We start from the raw sequence: 22,679 nt of genomic DNA on the forward strand, positions 1-22,679 counted from the left end.
TAAATAAAATCGTAGGAAACAATGCACCACTTTTTGGAGACAATGGTATAAACTAGTAACACTGCTTCTGTGATCACCAACATGTTATGTTTGGCATGTTGCTGGTTCACTATATGTTCCTTTTAGGCTACTGCATTTTGACCAATGGTGTATTTCAAGTGGCACTGTAAGGTCTTTACAACTCTTTTAGAAAGAGTAGCACAGTACTCCCTGGGGGTTTCGAAATGCCCAGGAAGGTTCACTATGCAGGGCCTTCTTGGGCTCAGGGACACAGTGACTGAAGATCTGGGTTTGAATACTGGTTTAGTTGGTAAGTTTGGCGAATTGTTCTTTAGTCCAAACTGACCTTTGTCCACAGCACAAAATCCATAACATGAGAGGAAACCTTTACTTGTGCCGAATGACTGTCACAGCACTAACCTTGATGCCATTGCCATATCAATGGGTGGGAAGCGTGCATAGTATCTGCCCTGTTAACCTGGTGCTATGACACTAATGCAATAATAATTATTTAAAGCTCATCTTTCCCTCCAGAGAACTGATTCTCACTGTCCTTTGTTCATGGTGCAGAGATCTCCCCTAACGCTTGGAGGCTAGACAAATTAGATTCAAAAGCCAAATCTGCAACCTACTAGAGACTGGGACAGACTGGCTGCAAAATAGGTCAGGGTGCTGTGCATCTTCTGCAGATCTCTGCAGACACCCAGCCACTCCAGTGCCAACTGCCTCTGACCAGTACTTTTGCCTGGCTGGCCATGTGCCAGACAGGGCAGGCTGCTTACAGGTGTTTTTCAGAGTAGGATGCTCTGTCCCTGGTCCCATGGGTTGTGTGCCTATGTATGTTAAAAGAGCAAGGGACAGCTGTTCTTCTGTCTCTGCAGCCAGCGCCTTGCTGCAACAAGTGTACATGTATCCACATGAAAAGCATCTGTGCAGAGAGGGAGGGGAAAGTATAAAAATGGAAGAGTTTTAAGGGGGGGTGAGGGAGAAGGGGAGTTTATTTCAAGCCTGTAACTGTTGAGTGTTAATATACATGTCAATACAGGAAGTGTCTTCTAATGACATGGGGAAATGAGGCGAGTTTTTCAATCATCTCCTGCTTAACACATACAGATGTATTCATAATTATCCTGTGCCTGAGGGTGGCAGGCACAGGTGGGTTCCGAAAAAACTTGTGTTCCTGCCAGACAGCGCAGCCTGAAAGAATAACACGCAGACAATTGGAATGCCATTTATCGTGCAAAACACAATAAAACCTGGAGCTTTCTTCCTGTCTCAGAGACCCATAAATTATGAAAATTACACCTGCCTCAGGCCACGGACATATTGTTGTATTAAAGTTTGGCTGAATAAACTTTAAAACTGGTGGGGGAGGGGGAGTCCTGCTGGCTTTTCCTCCGGCCTCCATCCTTCTGTCACACTGTTGTCTGCTTATGTTAATCCAGTTAGTCATGACTGTACATTTAAAGTCAACTTACTTTGCAATTGTTTGGTGCAAAAGCACAGCTACACACTGTGAAATGAAAACAGTGCACCGGAGGGGAGAAGGGGGGCTGGATGTTAAGAGGAGCCCTTGTGTCTCAGCAAAGTTTCTCTGCAGCTGAGGTGATTTAAGCCTGTATTCAGCTTCGTTATACTAAAGACCAAGCTGTAGCCATGTTAAGAAAGCTTGATTTTTATGTGTCCCTAATCTTTTGAAAGAAGAAAATAAATCCTTCCTGTCCAAAAGCCTTTTCCTACTGACAGAGCAGGACACACCCCAGTACCTATGAATTTGCTGTCTCTTCACTGTAAATATCCTAAATCAACCACATTTTTAAATGCACACAGGAGCAGGAATTAATTAAACCAAAGGGCCATAACTTCATCTGATTGCACCACAACATGTGTCCCCCAAATGCCTCTTTTGATGTGCGCAGTGTATCTGTAACTTCACTGAAATAAAAATCAGAGGTTAAAATGCATCAATGCTGCTGGATCGCTTCTGGTGCCTTCGAGGCTTCCTGTGTCTCATGGAGGTAGTTCTATGCAACTGGACTGTTCTTGCTGTTTGTCCCCAGAGAGCAGAGCTCTTGGGGATGGACAGCAGGGTCTAATCACTGGAGGATCCTTGTGGTATTTTATTCCTCTCATGGCATCCCATTCCATGTGCCCCATGTTGTCAGTGGTTGCCTTTCCATTAACAGGAGTTAGGGTACATGGTCTGCCTAAGCCACAGTGGGGTAGTGTTGAAGATGGGATATGGTTTGACATCTAATGATGGACAAGGGTAACAGAGGAAACATGAAGCAGGATTCCTATTTTCCATTGAATTGGTGCTTAGCACCAGAGAGCCCAGGCTGAGGCCTGCAGGTGAGCCAGAAAGCAGAGTATGCTTCAACTTCCATCTGGCGAATGGACCTGTAGCCACAGTGGAAAGGTTTGCCACTCGTGAGTTGGGCTCTTTTCCCATACTGTTGCTAAGCACCACTGATAGACTGACCCTGTCCATCTTGACCTTTCCTCTGTCAAGATGTTGGATGGTCATGTAACGTATCATTCTAATAAGAACATAAGAACAGCCATACTGGGTCAGACCGAAGGTCCATCTAGCCCAGTATCCTGTCTTCCAACAGTGGCCAATGCCAGGTGCCCCAGAGGGAATGGACAGAACAGGAAATTATCAAGTGCCTATCGCCCATTCCCTGCTTCTTGCAAACAGAGGCTAGGGACACCATCCCTGCCCATCCTGGCTAATAGCCATTGATGGACCTATCCTCCATGAATTAATCTAGTTCTTTTTTGAACCCTGTTATAGTCTTGGCCTTCACAACATCCTTTGGCAAGGAGTTCCATGGGTTGACTGTGCATTGTGTGAAGAAATACTTCCTTTTATTTGTTTTAAACCTGCCGCTTATTAATTTCATTAGGTGACTCCTTGTTCTTGTGTTATGTGAAGGAGTAAATAACACTTCCTTATTTAGTTTTTCCACACTAGTCATGATTTTATAGACCTCTATCATATCCCCCCCTTAGTCATCTTTTTTCCAAGCTGAAACGTCCCAATCTTATTAATCTCTCCTCATATGGCAGCTGTAATAATTTTTTGTTGCCCTTTTCTGAACCTTTTCCAATTCCAATATATCTTTTTTGAGATGGGGTGACCACATCTGTATGCAGTATTCAAGATGTGGGCATACTATGGATTTATATAGAGGCAATACAATATTTTCTGTTTTATTATCTATCCCTCCCTTAATGATTCCCAACATTGTTTGTTTGCTTTTTGGACTGCCGCTGCACATTGAGTGGATGTTTTCAGAGAACTATCCACAATGACTCCAAGATCTCTTTCTTGAGTGGTAACAGCTAATTTATATCCCATCATTCTATATGTATAGTTGGGATTGTTTTCCAATGTGCATTATTTTGCATTTATCAACATTGAATTTCATCTGCCATTTTGTTGGCCAGTCACCCAGTTTTGAGAGATCCTTTTGTAGCTCTTTGCAGTCTGCCTGGGTCTTAACTCTCTTTAGTAGTTTTGTATCATCTGCAAATTTTGCCATCTTATTGTTTGAAGGTGAGCTAAACACTTCCTTTAATAAAGGAAGATTAGGGAATGGGCATGTAGGATGTTCCCTAGAGCTTAAAAAAGTTTTAGAAGGATGATGAGGCATTAATTGAACTCAACTTAGACATAGAAAGCAATTTCAATACTAAAAAGTAGTCTGACAGAGGGTTGTCTTATCATTGTAGCACATTGCCTCAGCTTCATTTGTGTGTAAAAATGAGGGAGGGGTGAACAAGCTAAGCTAAATAAACAAAAGGGGAGACCAGAGGAAGTCGAATTCAAAAAAGTTTGGATTGTCCACTCACTTGTCTGTTTTAAGCTTTCAGAATTCTCTTCCGAGATCTTTGTGGTGACATAGTGACCAAATATAGAAGTGTGTTGTGTGTTCATTCATGTGGCTGGGTTTGTTTGGGGGTTTTTTGAGCTAGAGTGGGGGGGAAAAAAGGCTTGGCGGCTTTAACTTTATTTCAGCCTCTGGATACTTTTGGATCAGGATTCTACTTGAGCTTTGCACTGTCACAGTTTCAGGCTCCCAGCCAGAAAGCAAGATCATTAACTGTAGTAGATTCGGATCTAAATGTTCAATCATCTGCTGCTTACCTCCTAAAGACCTTGCTGAGTCTATGAACTGGTGCCCGTGAGGGAGATGTGAGCTGTTATGATTGATGCAATTCAGGTTCTAGAAGTACTTGCACATTCCAGTCCTACATGGTATCAAACTGCTGGGCCATGCTCATATTTCTAGAGTAAATGCTAAAAAAAACAACCACCCTTTTTAAAGAAACCACAAACAGTCACTTGTATATTTAACAATATATATTTTTATATATATATTTCTAAATCAGTACATTCAGTTTTAACTTGTTTTTCTTCACAAACAGAAGAACTCTTACAATAGTAGACTTTCTAAAATAAATACTATTAAAATAGAGCTTCAAAATAAATATTCTATACAAAGGAAACCTTCTGTAGTGTGTGTGTGTGTGTGAGTGTGAGAGAGATTGGTTGGTAGGAGAGGGAATCCTTGAACAGCTTTTCATACCATGAAAGAAAGAAAAAATTCCCAGCGCTGCAAGAGACAGAAACTGAGGAAATAAACTAGAGATTTTAGTTTACTAAAAGCAATGAGAAACCACTTCCAAAAGACAGTAAAACTTAAGTGTCATGCCAAATCCCGTCCCCTTTCTCCTTTTACAGTACTGTCCTGTTCACACCATAGCATGCTTCTGAGGGAATACTTTTGCTTCCCCTGCAGTGGGTACATAGAAGAGGCAAACTATGAAAACTCTTCTAGGATGCACAAAATGGGCAAGTCCTCTCAGCAGGCGCCCTACTCCCATTTGTGTTCATGAGGATAGGCGCCAGCTCCCTCTGGCACTGTGCCAACATGACCAGAGAGTAGCCCGAGGGATTGTTAAATAGAGTTCATACTTATATGGCCTAGCCAGCAGTCATTCTCCTGGTCTATACTTAGGTTTATATAGCTATGGTGCTCAAGGGTGTGTAAAACAGCCATGCCCGAATCCTGTAACTATGCTGATCTAATCCCCCTAAGTAGACACAGGTAGGGTGGATAGAAGAATGCTTCTCGCAACCTAGCTACCATCACTTGGGGAGGTGATGTTCCTAAACCAATGGGAAAAATCCCTTCCATCACTATAGGCTGCATGTACACTTGGGGGTTATGCTGGCATTGCAGTGGTGCCATAGCTATTCTGCTGGAGTCCCTGTAGTATAGACTTGGCCTAAGAGAGAGGGGTAGCTTGCAGGGATGACAGACCATGTTGCATGTCAGGATCTGTTGTATCTGCATGAGAGGAAGGCAGCTTATTTTATGCAAACTAGGTGTGGTTCTAGCCTAGCCTAGTTTTAGATGGCGTATTAGAATGTCCCTGTATGCTTTATGTCTCGGGAGTGGCATGAGATCAAAGTGGGAGTATGTTCCTTAAAAGTGAGGGAGGGGGGGGACTGGAGGAAAAAGGGGAAACTAGTTTTTGGCTGGAAAAAAATACCCTCCTTCAGCACAGCAGCCAAAGGCATCTAAAGGAATAGTGTCATATTGTCAAGGCTCCTCTCGCCTGGTCTAACCCAGAATCTTTTGAATGCTGTGCAAGAAGCTCAACAACTTTGTTGCTATGCCTCAGGCAAAGAGCTGGTGAAACATGCCGACTGATTGCTACACCAAAGTTGACTCGAAGAATACAAGGAGCTTCATTCTGCTACATTTACCACTGCACTAACACATCCACTAATGCTTTACAGTCTTCCAGCATGGGTTCAGCATACATTACAGCAGAATTTATATATTAAAAGAAACCAACAAAGAAATAGGTGTTTACAACTATGTACAATGAAAGTAAAAGTTGCTGGAGGTCCTCTTCATTAGAAGAGAATGTAAGAATATGGAATTGCTGTGTGTGTGTGTGCGTGCGCGCACACAAGTGTGGAGTGGCACAGTGGAGACCATTCAAATGTTACATTTGCTTGCCGTAACATGCAGCCAGCCAACAGAATTTCTACTGCAAATTTGCACTAGGATATTCTGTTGCACTAAGCTAGGGCCTGGGGTAAACAGAAAATGTCTAGATAGCGGCCATTTGGACGCTGCATATGTTCAAGGAGGAAGATAGCTGACCTAGATCTCTGTGCTTGTTGCTGCATCTTTTAGCCCATTTATATTTTAAGAAAATGATAGATCATTCCATTAAATAGCAATGCCTTATACATTCAACCAGCAGTTCAACCACTTTGGGGTTCTTTTCTTTTTCTTCGCAAGGTTCCCTCTGATTTGTGCAAGATTAAACATACAAACCCCTTCACTGCGCACACAGTATCTTCCTGGTGAGGGTAAGCTACAGGAATCAGTATCTGGTAACATAGATGCAGTATCCCTTTTCTATGATTTACCATAAACAAGCCAGCCAATGCTATAAATATAAAAAAGGAAGTTTTTTTTTAAAAAACAATCCCCCACTTATAATAAATATCTACAATTAAACTTAAAAAAAAGTAACCCGCTCGTAAATGAATTAAGTAAAAAAATAAAATGAAAAAAAGCTCCAATCAGTACATTTTGGAAAAAAAACAAAACAGCAATTGTATCACAACCAAACAAATGTGATTTCTGGAAAATGCTACATAAGCTTTGCCTATTGCTTATCTAATTAAAGATGGCATTTCTCTGTCATTGCTGTGCATTTACGGAGTACATTTCCTCTAATTAAAAAAAATATATATATACACACACAGATTAGATCAGCTTTCAGCATGCAACAAGTACCTATCTATTTGATTTGTTGCATGTTAGGACAAAGTTTTTTGTTTAGCACCTTGCAGTTGTCAAGAGAAAGGGGTTACTGCAGCATAAGGAAGTGCAGAGTTGGCCCTTGTACGAGTGCACAGACAAAGCCTATGATCGTCAGCTACTGAAAACCAAGGGCAAGGTTCTATAAAGATGCACCCTTGACTTCCCCCAGTACTCATTAACACTAAAATAGACACTTTTTCATTTCTCTATTTACACTTTACAAAGACACACTATTATACAGGAAAGGCAAAAGTTGAGCAGCAGCAATAGAAATGAAGGGAAAAAAAATACTTCAAGCAAATGTCATTCTGCCAAAAAAAAGTGTCCTTAATATTATCAGCAAAGTAGATCTGAAGAGCTTGTTCCATGAGAACAGGTATTAGATTGATATCCATTTAAAAAAAATATGTACATGTGTATTGTGCTCAGTTTTTCTTGACCTTGCTACTACAGTTTGAGAAAGGAGGGGGGGGGGGGGGGAAATCAAATTTCGCAGCTTAGTGGGACTTCTTCATCAGCATTTGCTGCGCAAGAAATCACACTACAGAAGTCAGATTAATTCAAAGCCCCTTGAAAAAAGTTTTACTATTGATGTAATAATACATTTAAAAAAATCTACTAAATGTGACATCTGAGGCTACAGACTTAGGCTCACTAGCAAAGTGACAAAGTACAATTTCAAAAGAAATTGACATGGGGGAGGGGAGTCGGGAAGAACACATTATGCCCATAGTCCTCTTATTGGGGCGAGGTGAGGGGGAAGAGAGATTCCATATCACTACCTCTGTCAGAAAATAAAATCGGCATCAAAAGGGGAACGTGACACACCTACATGGCAGTGACAGTTATAGAAAGTGATTTGAAAAAAAGTTATTTCTGCTTCAAAATCTGTTCTGGAAGAGGGAAGGAAAAAGCTTTGGGAAAACATTTACTTTGTACTCAACTGGCCCTTTTAATAGTCAAGTGGAGAGAAAACGGTTAACCCTTTACCTTCAACAGGCTACTGGTCACAAATCAGAGTTGAAAAAGGAAGAAAACCCACCCTACTCTGAATCCACTCTTCTTTTGTGAATGAAAATGAATATTGCTTCTGCTGATGTGCCTGCCAAGCTAATAGTTAATTATTCTTGCTGAATGTAGGCACAGCGAGCAGCCAGCACTAGGAACCAGATGGTGAAAAGACTTTTTAAGCAGCTGTACTCTGTGGTCTATGTTGATTTTCGGCCTGGGCTCTGTAAAGTATTAAGAATCCTCCTCCATTGGCCCCCCTCTGTTTAACTTTAGATAATCAATTCCAAAACCCTGAATAACCCAAAGTGCTTCAGTTTAAGGAAATAGTTACTTCGGCTTTCTCTGTTGATGGCAAAAGGCTAACACATGTTATCCTCCGAACACAGATTATAACCTCCCCTTTGGTGTCTCTTCCACCTTTCTCATACCCCCCTGCCCTCCCTCCCCCCCTCCACCCCCAAATGGTCAGAAAGGCTTTTCTGGCCTGCTTGCTTTGCCATCCAGCGCCACCTTGCAGATGACACTGTTTGTGTTTTTACATCTACATCCGGGCCGGCTCACTTGGTCATAGCATCTCTGGGATAGTTTCACGCAGCCAGTGGCTGGCAGGTAGCACAGCAAGCAAGGCAAGACCAGAGAGAGGGCACCCATGAAAGACCAGCGGGCACAGCAGTTCGATTGGGAACAGGAGCAGGGGTGGTCTGCACAGGAACCCTCGTCATCCTCGTTAGTGCAGTGGTAGAAGACTCCCTTCACCAGACACATGCACGTGGAGTAATTGACCAGGTTCTGTGCGGAGCAGAGACACTCCTGGTTGCATACCCAGCAAGAAGGCAAAGTCCTCGGCAGGGCACACTCCTTGCACTTGCATTTCCCACAGGCTTCACACAGTAAAAAGTGCTTGTCAAGCTCCTGAGACATGGGTCCCTTCAGATCCATGGGTTTGCAATTAATCATCTTGGGCTGTATCCGGACTGCTCTCGGGGAGGACTGATCCACCACGGGGGCCGGCACCATGTGATCCAAGAGCCTTTGGTCAGAAGACGTGCTGCTGCTGCTGCTGATGGAGCTGGGCCGCCCACTGAAAGAGATCCAGGGGTGGGTGACATCCTGCTCACATCTCTGCAGGTGCTGGCTGATCAGCGCGGGTTCATGGTGGCCTCGGGGGCGCTTCTGTGCTGCCAGCTGGGCGAGGCTGGGATTGTCGGTGTAGTCATTCTCAATGTGAGTAGTCTTCATCTGGTCAATAGGCAGGATGGTGAGCGGATGCTGCAGCCTCCCATAGGGAATGCGACTGTCCAGTAACGGCTGTACCATGACGGAGTTTGGGACCACAGTTATGTTGTGGGGAATCCGGGGTTCCATTGGTCAGAGTGTCCTTCACCACTGGGGGGGGGGGGGAAAACTGCTTTAAGTGTCCTGAAAAAGAGAAGGGAAAAGAGGAATGGTTCCCAAATTAACTCCCATTGTCACTATTCCCAGTCCAAGGAGGGCTCATTGCTCTAGCAGCTATTGCGCTGAAGTGATTATGAGCCAAACACACCTCAAGTGGAGATAAAGCATCTGCTCTTGTGTAAAGCCGGGATTCGTACTAGCACTGGTTTGCTCTCACTAACCTAGGCCTAGCATAGCGCTCCCAGTCATTGCTACATGTAACGATATCTTGGGCTTTAGTAGCCCTTTCTCTCTCGGTGACTGCTGGGGAGGCAATGCACGAGGAAGGAAGGAAGTTGAGCTTGATGGCTTAGAGTGATCAGCCTGTATTAAAATATTCTTTGGCTACTCAGAATGTTACGTTGTCACCTCCCTGGGTCTCCAACAGACATGACTATGAGCAATGGCTAAAGTTTGGGAAGTACTGCGTTAGTATACTCACTCCCAGTAGCACAAAGTCTCAGGCCCGAATTAAGCCCCTGTGTGGATGGCTTAAGTGAGGCAGCGTAGAGTTTGTCTCCCCATGGGCTCAGAGGGATAGCATTTGACCATCAGGGGAGTTGTTATGCGGGGGAGGGGCAGGGAGAGGTTGTCATCCTAATCCACAGACCTACCCCATCCCTCCTCACTCATGACATCCTGGGAGGGCTGAGGCATCCATATGGAGTCCCAGACCCTGCTTGGTATACCCCTGCCTGTCTCTGCCCATGTCTAGTCTAACCCCTCTTCCCTCCCCTGTGCAGAGAGCAGAAGTTCATTCAAGTTAACAATGACCCTGGCAGACCATTCTTCTCACAGAGAGTTGCTGTGGGGTTCTAGGGGAGAATGCCACTGAAAGTCTCTCCCCTAGCCCACCGCACCTCAAACCCAAGGAAGTCCAACCGTGCAGAGTTCACTTGGCAGGCCTTGTTACACAGACTTGAAGGATAATGCTACAGCCAGTTCCGACAATCCTGCTAAACTGGTAGACACTGGGAACCTCACCCCACTAAGTGCAAGATGAAATGCCAGAGTGCTCTTTACTGCTCACGTGCCTGTGCTGCATGGCTTGGCGAATCAGCTGCTGCTTCTTGGTTGAAAGCCCTCCCAGAGAACCTGGTCCCCTAAAGGGTTCAAATGACACCCCCCCCTTTATCCTGGCCCTGGTTGGGGCATCTTACAATTCCTCACCGACTCCCCAGTTTAACAGGACATCTCCAACACCCACAGCAGCTGTTCTGAACATAATAATCTATCTTCCTCCCCTGTGAACTCGAACTATTCCTGCCCCTTTCCCTCCCCCCCCGCCCCCAATTCCTCTGCTCCCTTGGGGAACTTGAATGGCGGGAGTTTGGAGCAGGGGAGTGGGGAAAGATGGAACCCATACACTTAGGTTCTGCAACCCGGGTATCCTTTGCAAAGCTCCCCAGTGTCTGTCTCAACAGATGGTCTCAACAAATTGCCCTCCTTCAGACAGATATTGGCCTAAAAAGAACAGGTTTTCTACTTCTTTCATCCCCATTGTGGGGAATATAAATAAGGAGGATATATAGCCTTTCCCTAGCAGCACAGCCCTCTAAGGGATCGGTGCAAATTACAGGTAAAGCTCGCTTCAGTGAGACTACTGAAAATCTGATCAGAGATCCCATCACCCAACTAATTAGGTTATCTCCATCAAACATGAAGCAGAATAATATTTAGCCTAAACGCTGATTACTAGCTAGACCAGCTCAACCATCTATTGCTATAGTTTCTAATTTCATTGAAAGAGTGCAATTTATACTGGAGCCAATCCAAAGATTCAACTGCAGTGTAGGACATGAAACCACAGGAAGTAACTAAACTTAAATCAAAGAACGGAAACTACTTGCTTCAAATTTGGAAAATGCACATTGTTTTCTAGTTGATGGGCCATTTCCTCGCTGAGTGACCTTTATATTTATGAATTATGTTCGGGATCAGTTTAAAGCAGCAGCAAGTAAAACTTCAGAGTAAGCTAAGGGAGAAGGGGCCTTTTGGAATCTAAAAGGAAGTAGTGAGCTGGTCAAGATTTTTATTTTAAGTTTTAGAAATGTGTGACAAGACTTGGATTTTACAACAGAAGGTCTGGCAGTGGGGACTGATTTATCCATAAAAGTTGTACGTATGGAAAGCGTGCATTAAACTGGAAGAGCCACCCAAACTCCTGTCCTAGAACTTTGTGTGTGTGTATGTAACATAGAATAGAAGAAAGAATAATGGAGATATCCCATCTCCTAGAACTGGAAGGGACCTTGAAAGGTCATAGAGTCCAGCCCCCTGCCTTCACTAGCAGGACCAAGTACTGATTTTGCCCCAGATTCCCAAGTGGCCCCCTCAAGGATTGAACTCACAACCCTGGGTTTAGCAGGCCAATGCTCAAAGCACTGAGCTATCCCTCCCCCGCACTATCATACACGCACTATCCTGTGTAGCTTGGCTGTTAAATCATTTTCCACTAGTTTAATTAATTGAATGAAAAATATTGTACAAAAAAACCCAAAACAAACAACCCTGCCACCTCCCTGCATCAACCTAATGTTTTTTATATGGGGAGGGGGGATATCTGCTTTAAAATGACTAGAGCCCATTATTATAATAACTTATTCGCTTGATTGAGCACTTGGGATCTGATCCTGAGAGGTGCTGAACACCCTCAAATCATAGTAAAATCAATAGGAGGTGAAGTAGCTCAGCACCTCACAAAAGGCGCCCAGCGTCTTGCAGGATAGGGCTCATGCAGTGAAACTGGAATATCAATCTGTGGTCAGTACAGTATATTCCTTTTCTGCTGCATTAGCACAGTGCTGGTTGCTGTGCTTGAGAGAGTCTGCACACAAGACAAGAAATGGGATAAATGCTTTATCTAGAAGGAATAATGAAGCTACTTAGGGTGGCTTAGTTTTTAAGCCAGTGTCATTTGCCATTTAATAGTTCTCTAGTTACTCTTCCTCCTCAGTCATTCACCAAAAACAAAACAAAAATTCCGTTTGAAATCCATTGAGAATTTGTTCCTTAAAAATCAGAACTGTTCACTGCTCTCAGCTCTCACATTTTGGAACTACAAGCAGAAAAGTTTTGAAAGCACTTATTTCCTAACTGCATGAGATGCTTTTAGGAAATATTGGCTTTGAAAAAAATTAGGCAATGATTTCCAATAAGTAGGGCTTATGGGGGAAGGGGGGAAATGTATATTTCATCTGCCTAGAGTTCAGTGCCACAGTATAGAAAGTACTTACTAAAGCTTAGAGTTCAGTATTATACAAAGTGTTAACCACTGAATTTGTCAGCCAGAGATTATGCATTTAAAGGAAGACAGTTGTATTTCACAAGAACCTACTTTTTAAAAAGCTTAGAGGATAGAGATGCAGCTATTTCAGCTGGAAAGGTGTGCACTCAACATGACTAATGTTGGTATAAATGTAGCTGGAGCTGTATAAAATGGTGGAATACTGCACCATATTGAAACAGTCCTGTCTTTTGCCCTTTATCTCTGTACCAATTATTTTTTCCATTACAGATTTTTTTTTTATTATTATTAAAATAGAGCATATAGACCTGTAGCTTCCAAATATCAGTTGGGGGGTCTAACTGAACCCCAGCTGTACTCTAATGAAATCAGTGGAGTTGTGCTCATAGGGAGCAGGTCTAAACTGGGCTGAAAAATCATCATTTAAGGCATATTGTGCACCAATATATGTGATGGACAGAACATTTGTCCTATAGGGTAGTGTCTAATGTACCTGCCTCGGCTAACAGTATTTAGTTTAACGTTACAAATTACAGGTCTGCTCCTGCACCACTGAATTCAATGCATGTGTGTGCAGACTGCATCAACGAACGGGTCCAGAGAAGAGCAACAAGAATGATTAAAGGTCTTGAGAACATGACCTATGAAGGAAGGCTGAAAGAATTGGGTTTGTTTAGTTTGGAAAAGAGAAGACTGAGAGGGGACATGATAGTTTTCAGGTATCTAAAAGGGTGTCATAAGGAGGAGGGAGAAAACTTGTTCACCTTAGCCTCTAAGGATAGAACAAGAAGCAATGGGCTTAAACTGCAGCAAGGGAGGTCTAGGTTGGACATTAGGAAAAAGTTCCTAACTGTCAGGGTGGTTAAACACTGGAATAAATTGCCTAGGGAGTTTGTGGAATCTCCATCTCTGGAGATATTTAAGAGTAGGTTAGATAAATGCCTATCAGGGATGGTCTAGACAGTATTTGGTCCTGCCATGAGGGCAGGGGACTGGACTTGATGACCTCTCAAGGTCCCTTCCAGTCCGAGAATCTATGAACCTATGAACAGCAGCCATCTCTGTGATAAAAGGCAGCTGTCAGGCAAACACCACAATGTTTACAAGGGAAATTGAGACTGAACTACATCTTTTTATTTATCTGAAGCGCCATGCAAATACAGAGTTAGCTGCATGGAATTAGTAGGAATAGCTTGCATATTCCACTGAGTTAGACACAGATCGTATAGAGACTGTAGCCATGTCCGGCAACTGTTATACTCTCTGTAATCATTCATATGCAGACAGACATTAGCAGGTGGTTTTAATTGGGATAATTAATGCTGGTCAGAAAACCAGCTTTATTTCCTGGACTTAAACCCTCCCAACCTCCAACAAAACCCCCACCCAAATGGGCTTTAAGACAGTTAAGGTTGAAAATCAAACTTAGCACTTTTCATGAAATTATCTCAATCACTTGGCAAAAGGTAGGGAAGTATCATTACTCCCATTTTACAGGTGGGGAAACTGAGACATGGAGAAGTTAAGTGAAAAACTCAGATTTCCCAACTCCCAATACAGTGCTTTAGAGACACACTGCCTCTCTTTAGAATATCCACATACTACCATTGTTGCTGTTCGAATTAAATTTCCTCTCTATTCCGCACCAGGGTTTAGTAGCAATACAAGACCCCAGTTTGGCTAATACTTTATTACTCTTACAAAAATAGCCTGAAGAATAAGTACATTGTATGATGCAACAACTTGTCTTTTTGTGATTGCTCACTCAGCCTTTCTCCAGGATACAGCCCGAGCAGCTGGGCTGAGCACTGGGAACTGACATTCTCCCCCAAGCTTCATCCCCTTTTATCTTTAGTACTTGGGTCCCATGATAGAAACAGACCTCAGAATGGTCATCTGAAGCGCACTGCTGATGACAAGTTTCTTGCAGGCTGAATGTTTAGAAGAAGGGTAGATGCCCTGGACACTCAAGTTCTAGTCCATATTTAGTGATTGGATTCTGACAGCCACAGGAGAGGGGTAGAAGGATTTTACATTAATATTTCATCCAAACTACCTGTAAGGTAGCAGCAATGCCTTAGCACAGCAAATCAACATTGGGTTGTGAGCCCAAGCTCAGATACAGGACTTGACCCAGCATGAAAATGGTCACTGTATCTAAAGTAGCTCTCAACAGAGGAAGCGTCTCAACTTGTGCTTTTCTGAGCGGATGTGTCTGGTTCTGGCTCCCAAAGCCGTCCTGGTTAAAGAAAGGTGGGAAATAAGAGTTGCTAGAATCAGCTGGAAAAGGATCTTTTGAGGAGAAAGGGAACTCTTCTGTTGTTTAGGATAGACCAGTTGAAGCACAGTGGAAAGGACCTGACAGCTGTTTGTGCTACCACTGGATTATGAAGAGAGATTTCCGTTTCCAGGGTTGTCGCGTGGGCATCACTCAAATGCCCCAAATACCGAATTCACTTAAATTCCTTCATTCTGTTCATACAAATGCATTCTAACATGATGTGTTGTTTGAAGAGCCACTGCAGAGAACGATATGCAGTTTCATAGGTGCCCTGCATTGAATCTGCAAGGAAGGGATTAATGAGGTCATAAAAAGGAGAGGGAGGAATCTCCCTCTGCTCTTAGTTGTTTAGATGGATGAAACAACTTGCAGCTTTCATAGGTCCCTCGCAGATAACATTCAAACCAATATTCAGGCAAGAATGCATAATCAAGTTTATTGGTTTGTGTAAAAGAATTAGTACAAAAACAGAAAGGCCATAGATTTTAGAAACCAATTTTCTTTCAACTCTTTAAATAAATAAAATCCAGAAAATAAAATCCACCAAAAGTTACAAACTTGAATTTAAGAACGGTGAGGCAAGGCCCATCAAACAAAGATGCTTGGTGATGAGCCACTTATCAACTAGCAGTCAAATAATTTAAGCAAAAATTTTACAGTACCAAGTAAAACTTAGCTCACTATATAGACTACTTACTGTATAGTCAGCTGTCAGAGAGAGTGGTACCTTAAAGGTCCTACTGACTCTTTTTTAAGTTAACGGTGCTGCCTTTCAGCCCTGATTCATGCAAGTTATTTAAGCATATGCATGCCTTTAAGCACATGTGATGTATGGGTGTATGCAACAAATACCATTTCTCAAAGCACTGATATAATTCTGGATGCAAATTTTGTTTTAATATGGATTAAAGAATAACATACCCACGACATGCACATAAAATAGTAAACACTTAAATCATTAGTAAATTCAGACTTGCTATTGGTAAGCCCGGCACAAATTCACCAGGTCTGACTAAACAGGCAGTTTTCTGAAGCCAGACAAGAGAAGTGAAATCTCACAGATGTTCTCAAATTGGTTTTATGTTTAAAATTAAAGTTATTCCAGTAAGTCAACTGAAACTCTTTTGAAACTGAGAAGTCAAGAACAAACAACCATTTAGAGAAGATTTATCTTTTTTTCCCATTCAAGAACTAGGAGTGACCATATCACAGGTCTGCAACATTTGATATAAAAAGAATATACAACCCTTTATAGGAATTAGCTTTGTGGTTAATTCCAGTAAATTGACTGCCGTTGTTGTGATCCCTTTTCACCACTTCCTCTTTTAAATATCCAAAGTACTATTTTGCTGCATAATAGTTTCCTAAAATGTTTGCAAATAATTTTTTAAAAAGGTACAAAGTGGTTGTTATGGTACCATTTCAAACTTGGAAGTTTTGTAGGATTCACTTTATGGGGAAAAAAAAATCTTACAGAATTTAGTGGGAAATATTTTGTATAAAGTTTTTGGATTATCCTACAGAATTTAATAGAAAATTATATACTTACTATAGAACTCTATGGGATGGTTTATGTAAACCTACCGAAAGGCTCATTCTGTATTAAATTTTATAGGTTTTAAAATAATGTCTTTAGAATCCCACTGGTTTATCTATTACAGCCTTTTGGATTTTCGTAAGGGCTGGGCAACTTCTAGTTACTGAAAAACAGAACAGACTTTGAATGACTTATTTAACTTAGTAGAGAGGTATGCATCTTCATACAATTAGTTAAATACCTAACTGTTTAATATTTATATTTTTGCAATCTAGTCAATGCCCTATAACCATGTAGTAATAGCAGGATACTGAAAATGAGGGATTAACAAAGGGCCTGATTCTGCACCACTTAGGGGGGAGAGCAATCCCACTGATCTCACTTGAGGAAGGGCTGCAAGATCAGGCCTTAAAGTGTTATCAGCTGTATTTGAGAGACATAAGTGTATTTTGAGTCTGAAAGATGCAATTCCCATTAAAGTCAAAAGAACTTGCAGATGCTCTGTACTCACCCCTCACCCACCTAGGACCAGGGCAGAGATATCTTTGTTTTGCCCAAGCAGCTTTTGCAAGGTGCAATTAAAATGCAAACATCAGAGCTTATGCTTAAATAAATGCCATCTAAAAGAAGAGCCCCCAAAACATTGCTTGGAGTTTATTCAGTAATAAATATATCACTAGCTGGATCAAAGGAGTAATGCAATATAGAGCTTGTTCATATCAAGTATTGATTGGTGGGTCACATTACCCCTTTTAATTAAGATTATGCTTCATAAAGGCAATTTTTCAGGGACAGGTTTTGGCCTTCAGCCTCATGCCTTTCAATGGTGTCTTGGTACTCACCTTGTCACATGGAGAGCTCTGTCAGTGCCTCTCAGGCAAATTGATTATTTCCCATAAAACTGGGGCTGTTTTGTGGCACTAGAATGTGGTGCTATCATGGTTTGCTCCACCCTCACTGCCAGCTGAAGTACTGTATGCTGTTTATATCAAATATCTGGAACTAAATTCCACAACACTGGAGAGTTACTGAACCGCATCAGAGGGCTCCTTTTGAACTAGCAAAAAATCAGACCCTGTCGAACTTTGCTCTCGTACAGATACTTAGCCCTGAAGTTTCACTGAATGAAGGTAACAGGATGGGGTAGAAAACAATGCAACCCCAGGTTGTTTCCTTAACCTCAGAGCATAACCTATACAAACATTTCTAGCATAACAAATACTAATTGTTGATTTGCTATAGTATCATCCATCCAAAGATTTCATGGTGTTTCACAAGTATTAATAAAGCATCACAAACCCATGTGAGGTAGGTATATGGAAACTGGCACACAGAGGTTAAGGGAAAATCCTGAACTGATTGAAGGCAATGGGAGTTTTGCCATTGACTTCAGTGGGGTCAAGATTTCACTAAGTGACTTGTCAAAATCATATAGTAGGGTCAGTGAAAGAGCTTGGAATAGAATCCAGATCTTTTGACTCACAATCCTATCATCTAACCACTAGATCATGCTAGAAAGAACACCAGTCAGAGATACCTGCAGAATTTCCACTCATGCAAAGTGAATTCTGATTTGGGCAGGGCAACGCTGAACTCAGACAAATCTCAGCAACTCCTTATATCCAAAATTATCCAGAAAAGATGATAACACATGTCCCCAGATATTTCTAAGAATGAAGTCAGGACATCTGCCATGACAGGCCTGCCATTGGGCAGCTGGAGGACCACATCAAAGGGGCTAACTGAAATAATCCTTCTATAGCACAGTACTTGAGAAGGAAAATTTATGGACTTAATGTGGGGGACATGCAAAGAGCAGCCCAAGGTAGACAGGAATGGCAAAGCGTTGTTGATACTCTAAATCACATTTGACAGCACAGGAAAGATTCAGAATGGTGAATCAGGCTTGCTGTGTAATTGCAAGGACGCCAAAGTAAGACTGCGTAATAGGCAAGGGTGGACCATAAAAAACTGAACTCATTCTGAATCACAGAGATATACAGCTGAATGAAATCTGAAGAAATTCTAACCGTGCCTTTGGTTAGAACCTCTTAACTGGCGACACCAACAGTAGTAAATGATGTGCTATTACCAGCAGGAATCTAAAGGTCCTATGAAGTCTTCTGAAGATTTAGTTGGAAGGAAAGAAGACAGAGAGGGGATATAGATGGAGGAGAAAAATTGGTTTCTTGCTGCAGAAAATCCTTTACAAGGATAAAGCTTAGTGTCATAGAAAGCTAGACACTAGTCAAAGGAGACACTCCCTATCAAAAAGTATTGTAGAGAGGTGTGTGTGTGTGTGTGTGAGAGAGAGAGAGAGAGAGAGAGAGAAGATATGTGAGTCTGAGTAGAATGTCTATAGCTTCAAACTCATTGTCTGAGTTGATTTAAACTCGAAGCTCTTTAGCAAAGAAAAATTGTGGCTTATTTTTTCTGTAATTCATTTGTATATGTACAAGAGGGTTGAATTCCCTTTCCGGACAAATGGCCTTACCTGTATGAAGACAGTTACAGTTTTTCCACTGAGAAGAATAAGGGGCGGGAGGAGGTGTGTGTGTGGGGGGGAATCGAAAAGCTTAGTAAGGGAAATCTGACTTTTTAAGATGAGGCATTAAATCCATGCCAATGGCTCTGAAATAGAGAAGCTGAAAAAAATAGACTTGTAAACTTTCCAAGAAGCACCCTGTCCAGTCTTTCTTACAGTGTGAGTGAGGATTTGGACTGAGAATTTTCAGATCTCTGAGGATTACAGTTTATCTGCAATAGAGTCTCTTTAAATAAAATAAATTTTGACATACAAAAGTAAGTCACTGAATTTAAAGAACACAATTAGAGTTAAGTTAATGATACTAAATGATGAATGCTACCAGAGGGCTTTCTAGTAAATGGAGGGAATTATATTGTATTAGATCTTAAATTTAAGAAAAACAAAAAACAACCCCCCCTTCCACAGTATTTGACCAGTTATTTGTCTAAAAAGAGAGACAACTTTAGACACCAGAGATGAACTTGGAAAGCTGTATAGTCAACATGTTGGATTAGTTTTCTGCTTTTTTTTTAAATGTTAAAATGGGGAAAACTGTAGATATTATGAACTATACATTGCTGCAGTGCTAGAAAAGGGTTATTAGGGCCATTTTATTGAAGACTAATGACCATTTTCCCACCATGGTCTGGGAAAGATAAAACAACTTTTATTTTGCTCTTTTAGGAGACTAACAAATCTTTACATATCTCAGAGGGGATTTCAGAAGGACTGCAGGATTTCAAAATGTTTCCTTAATTGTGCAATAGCAATAGAGTCCCTTCTATCAACAGAACAAAATAGCCTATGGAATATGGCACATTTATCAAGGAGACATTCCCAATAACTGAAAGCAACCACTCCTTCCTCTGTCACTCATTTTTATATTGAGAAGGGGGAGCAAGTCATGAAGATAATTGTGATTTAGTGCACAAATTACAGCTTTATTTTTTAACCCCCCAAATCAGAGACGGCTGACTTAATATTGAACGTTCAGGTTTCAATTTATTTATTTTTTAAGCTGACCTGAGATTTCTGTAAACTGACTGTTAGCATATCATGCTTTACGATGATTTGGAACAAGGGAAGTTCAAGACGTTTTAAAGAATAAAAGACAGATTATTCTCTACTCTGGAATCCATAGTGTTTTCCCCTCTTCCCTTCTTAAAAAAGAAAAAGAAAAGTGTGGCAATACAATATTTTTAAATTGAGAAATCAGACCCTTTTGGAAAGATTATATTGCAGAAAAATCATCCCCTGTAATAAATTACTTCTGATCAGTTGAGGAGAAAGAAAGAATGAAGTCCATTCCCCTGGTGATTAATGCTGATTCCTGTTTGCACTCCCATTTCCAAGGTCTGCATTTCCAATCCTGCTCTTCTCTTGGACGTCTGTGCCTTGCATATGTCCCTCTCTGTTTTCTCCATTTCCTTTCTGATAATGAATTTTCAGACTATATCGTTTCTAGTCTAGTCTTGTCTTTCCACTGTGACGCCAGGACTGGTACCAGAAAATATACCCTAGCTTGTCTCTGTCTGCTACGCAATTGGTGGAGAAGGGCACTCAAGACATTTTTCTCCTTAATATATACACACACACATATATATATGTGGAGAAAATATACGTGCAAATATAAATGACTATATGCACAAATCTTCGTTAATTAACTACAATTTTAAACATGTAACTACAGTCCCATGCAAAATTATAACTGTAGCAACAAAATCGCACAGCAATACAGAGAAGATTGTGGGGAATAGAGCAAAGATGGAGTAAGAAATAAAGGAAAACGGAATTGCAGGACAGTTGCATGAAATAAAATGCTAAAGAGCAAAGGTCATCCGGCAGAGATCTGACACTCCAGTGGCTGAGCGCTAAAGTGTCCTATTATGGAGACAGCTCCGGAGCCACTTGATACTAACAAGACAGAGGGCTTGGAGAGAAGAAATACATAAAAATCAGTTTTCGTACTCCACGGAACGAACAGGTACAGTTTTTATTTGTAAATCTAGGGGGATTGTGCATGGATACCCGTTAGGGGAAGGGGGTGGGGACGAAGGAAAGGAGTCTCCATCAACAGAAGAGAAGCCTAATGCGATTCTAAAAAAAACCCCCCAAAATAATCCCAACCCAAATCTGGTAAAAGCCGCCGGCCGTGTACATAAGCCAAATGCAGATGTTAATAGGAGAGCAGGAAAGGGAGTTTCAATACGAATCATGGGAACACATGTGAATTGTGCAGAAACCAGGATATTTCTTTTCTTGGAAGAACGCAAATTTCCCTTTAGGTCAGGAGACACCAGACAGCTATAGATAAAGCACAGGTGTATAGATATAATAGGTGTTACTTTTAGAAAAAAATCACAATATACACATTTATGTTTGTGTTCAATGTCATGCAAAGGGAACAGAGAAATGCCCCTAGAAAGGCAGCAAACATTTTCTTGGGGGGAGAGGGGGATGGGATTTATTTTTCTATTTATATATATCCACAAATATGAATCTCCCACTTACTTTAAACAGTTCAGACAAGACCATCTCTCAACAGGCGAGTTAATCCTAAATCCGAGACCGCTCAAGGGGCTGGACCTGCAAATCCCTGGCACGAAACACCATGGGTCTCAGAGAAGGACCTGCAAGTGCTGTGCTGTCAGCAGCAGTAGCTTCCCCTTGCTTCGCCTCGATGTTGCAACAACTGCTGCCTGGGAAAATGGCTATTTTATGAATGGGAGGAAAGGGACCCCCTCTGCGCATGCTTGTCCTCCCAACTCTATGAATGGGTGGGCACTGAAGCCCCAAGGCGCATGCTCTGCTCTCTTTTATGAATGGGGGGCCGGAAGGGAACTTGTTGCAAGTTGCGAAGGCTAGATGTGGGTTGGGTTTTTTTCAGAGGTGAAAGTAAGCCGGTACTGGCTGGTAGGGAGCGGTAAGAAAAGGAGACTGGCTGAGGGAGGGAGAAGCCTGCCCCCTGCATAAGAAAGGTTTAAACTCAGCTGTTCCCTGTGCCCCCAGGGTTAGGAGCGGTTTCTGGCATCCTTGTTAATTTCATTCACAGTTGTTTGGGGGGAGGGCGGGAGGGAAGGGTGTATGTGACCATGGCAGGGGCAGTCCTTTTCTGCCCCCGGGATGCGGGGATCTCTCCAATTTTAGTATATGTGCTGCCGAAGCATACTAATATACACAACAAATACAATAGGCATTTGGCTGCACAGCTTAAATCCAGAGCTAATAAAAGCAGGTGGAAGGGGAAAACTCACTGTCACCTTCGTTTCTCGTCTCCTCCCTCCTCCTCCAGCCAGGCTGCAGACAGTAAGGCTCTGCGTTCCTCCCCCACCCCCCACTCAGCAGGGGCTCTCCTCTAGGCTCTAGCTTGCATTGAGCAGGGGGACTGGCTGAGAGATGCCTTCATACACATACACGTTGTATGTATTACTATCCGTGGGGAGGGCACCGGTGCCCTTTTGAGGGGTCAGGGGACAGGGGAGACAGTATTTCTGCTGCTCACCCCTCAGGAACTTCTGTAAGAGGCAAGGTCTGGCTGGGCACTGCCAGTGAATCTGTGGGTGCCCAGCTTTTGGGTTGCTGCTTAATGGTGTCCCCAGGAAAACTTCCAGCCTCAGTAGCTGCTGTTCTCTCTTCCAGGCTGTGGGAGGGAGCTGCCTGGGAGACAGGGGAGGAGACGGAGGTCTGGGGGGCATGCGGCAGCAGCAACTCAAGCAATAGGGGGTGGCAGGTGGGGGCTGCAGCTCCAATGGGAACCACTACCCACAGCAAAGCCGCCCCAG

At 42.3% G+C, this 22,679-nt stretch overlaps 1 protein-coding gene across 1 annotated transcript; it reads right to left on the bottom strand.

Moving 5' to 3' along the window:
* Positions 1-8,335: 8,335 nt before the first annotated feature.
* On the bottom strand, positions 8,336-21,497 carry SPRY4 (sprouty RTK signaling antagonist 4). Its single transcript, XM_054038636.1, has 2 exons — positions 21,409-21,497; positions 8,336-9,290 (listed from the first exon to the last, which is right to left on the bottom strand). Exon 2 carries the CDS (start codon positions 9,234-9,236, stop codon positions 8,337-8,339), a length of 900 nt encoding a protein of 299 aa, XP_053894611.1. The 5' UTR covers positions 9,237-9,290; positions 21,409-21,497; the 3' UTR covers position 8,336.
* Positions 21,498-22,679: the final 1,182 nt, after the last annotated feature.

Source organism: Malaclemys terrapin, chromosome 8, assembly GCF_027887155.1.
Source record: "Malaclemys terrapin pileata isolate rMalTer1 chromosome 8, rMalTer1.hap1, whole genome shotgun sequence".
Classification (NCBI taxonomy): Eukaryota; Metazoa; Chordata; order Testudines; family Emydidae; genus Malaclemys; species Malaclemys terrapin.

Coding starts and splice junctions, on each gene's coding strand:
- SPRY4 (XM_054038636.1), bottom strand. CDS start 9,236: ATGGAACCCCGGATTCCCCACAACATAACTGTGGTCCCAAACTCCGTC.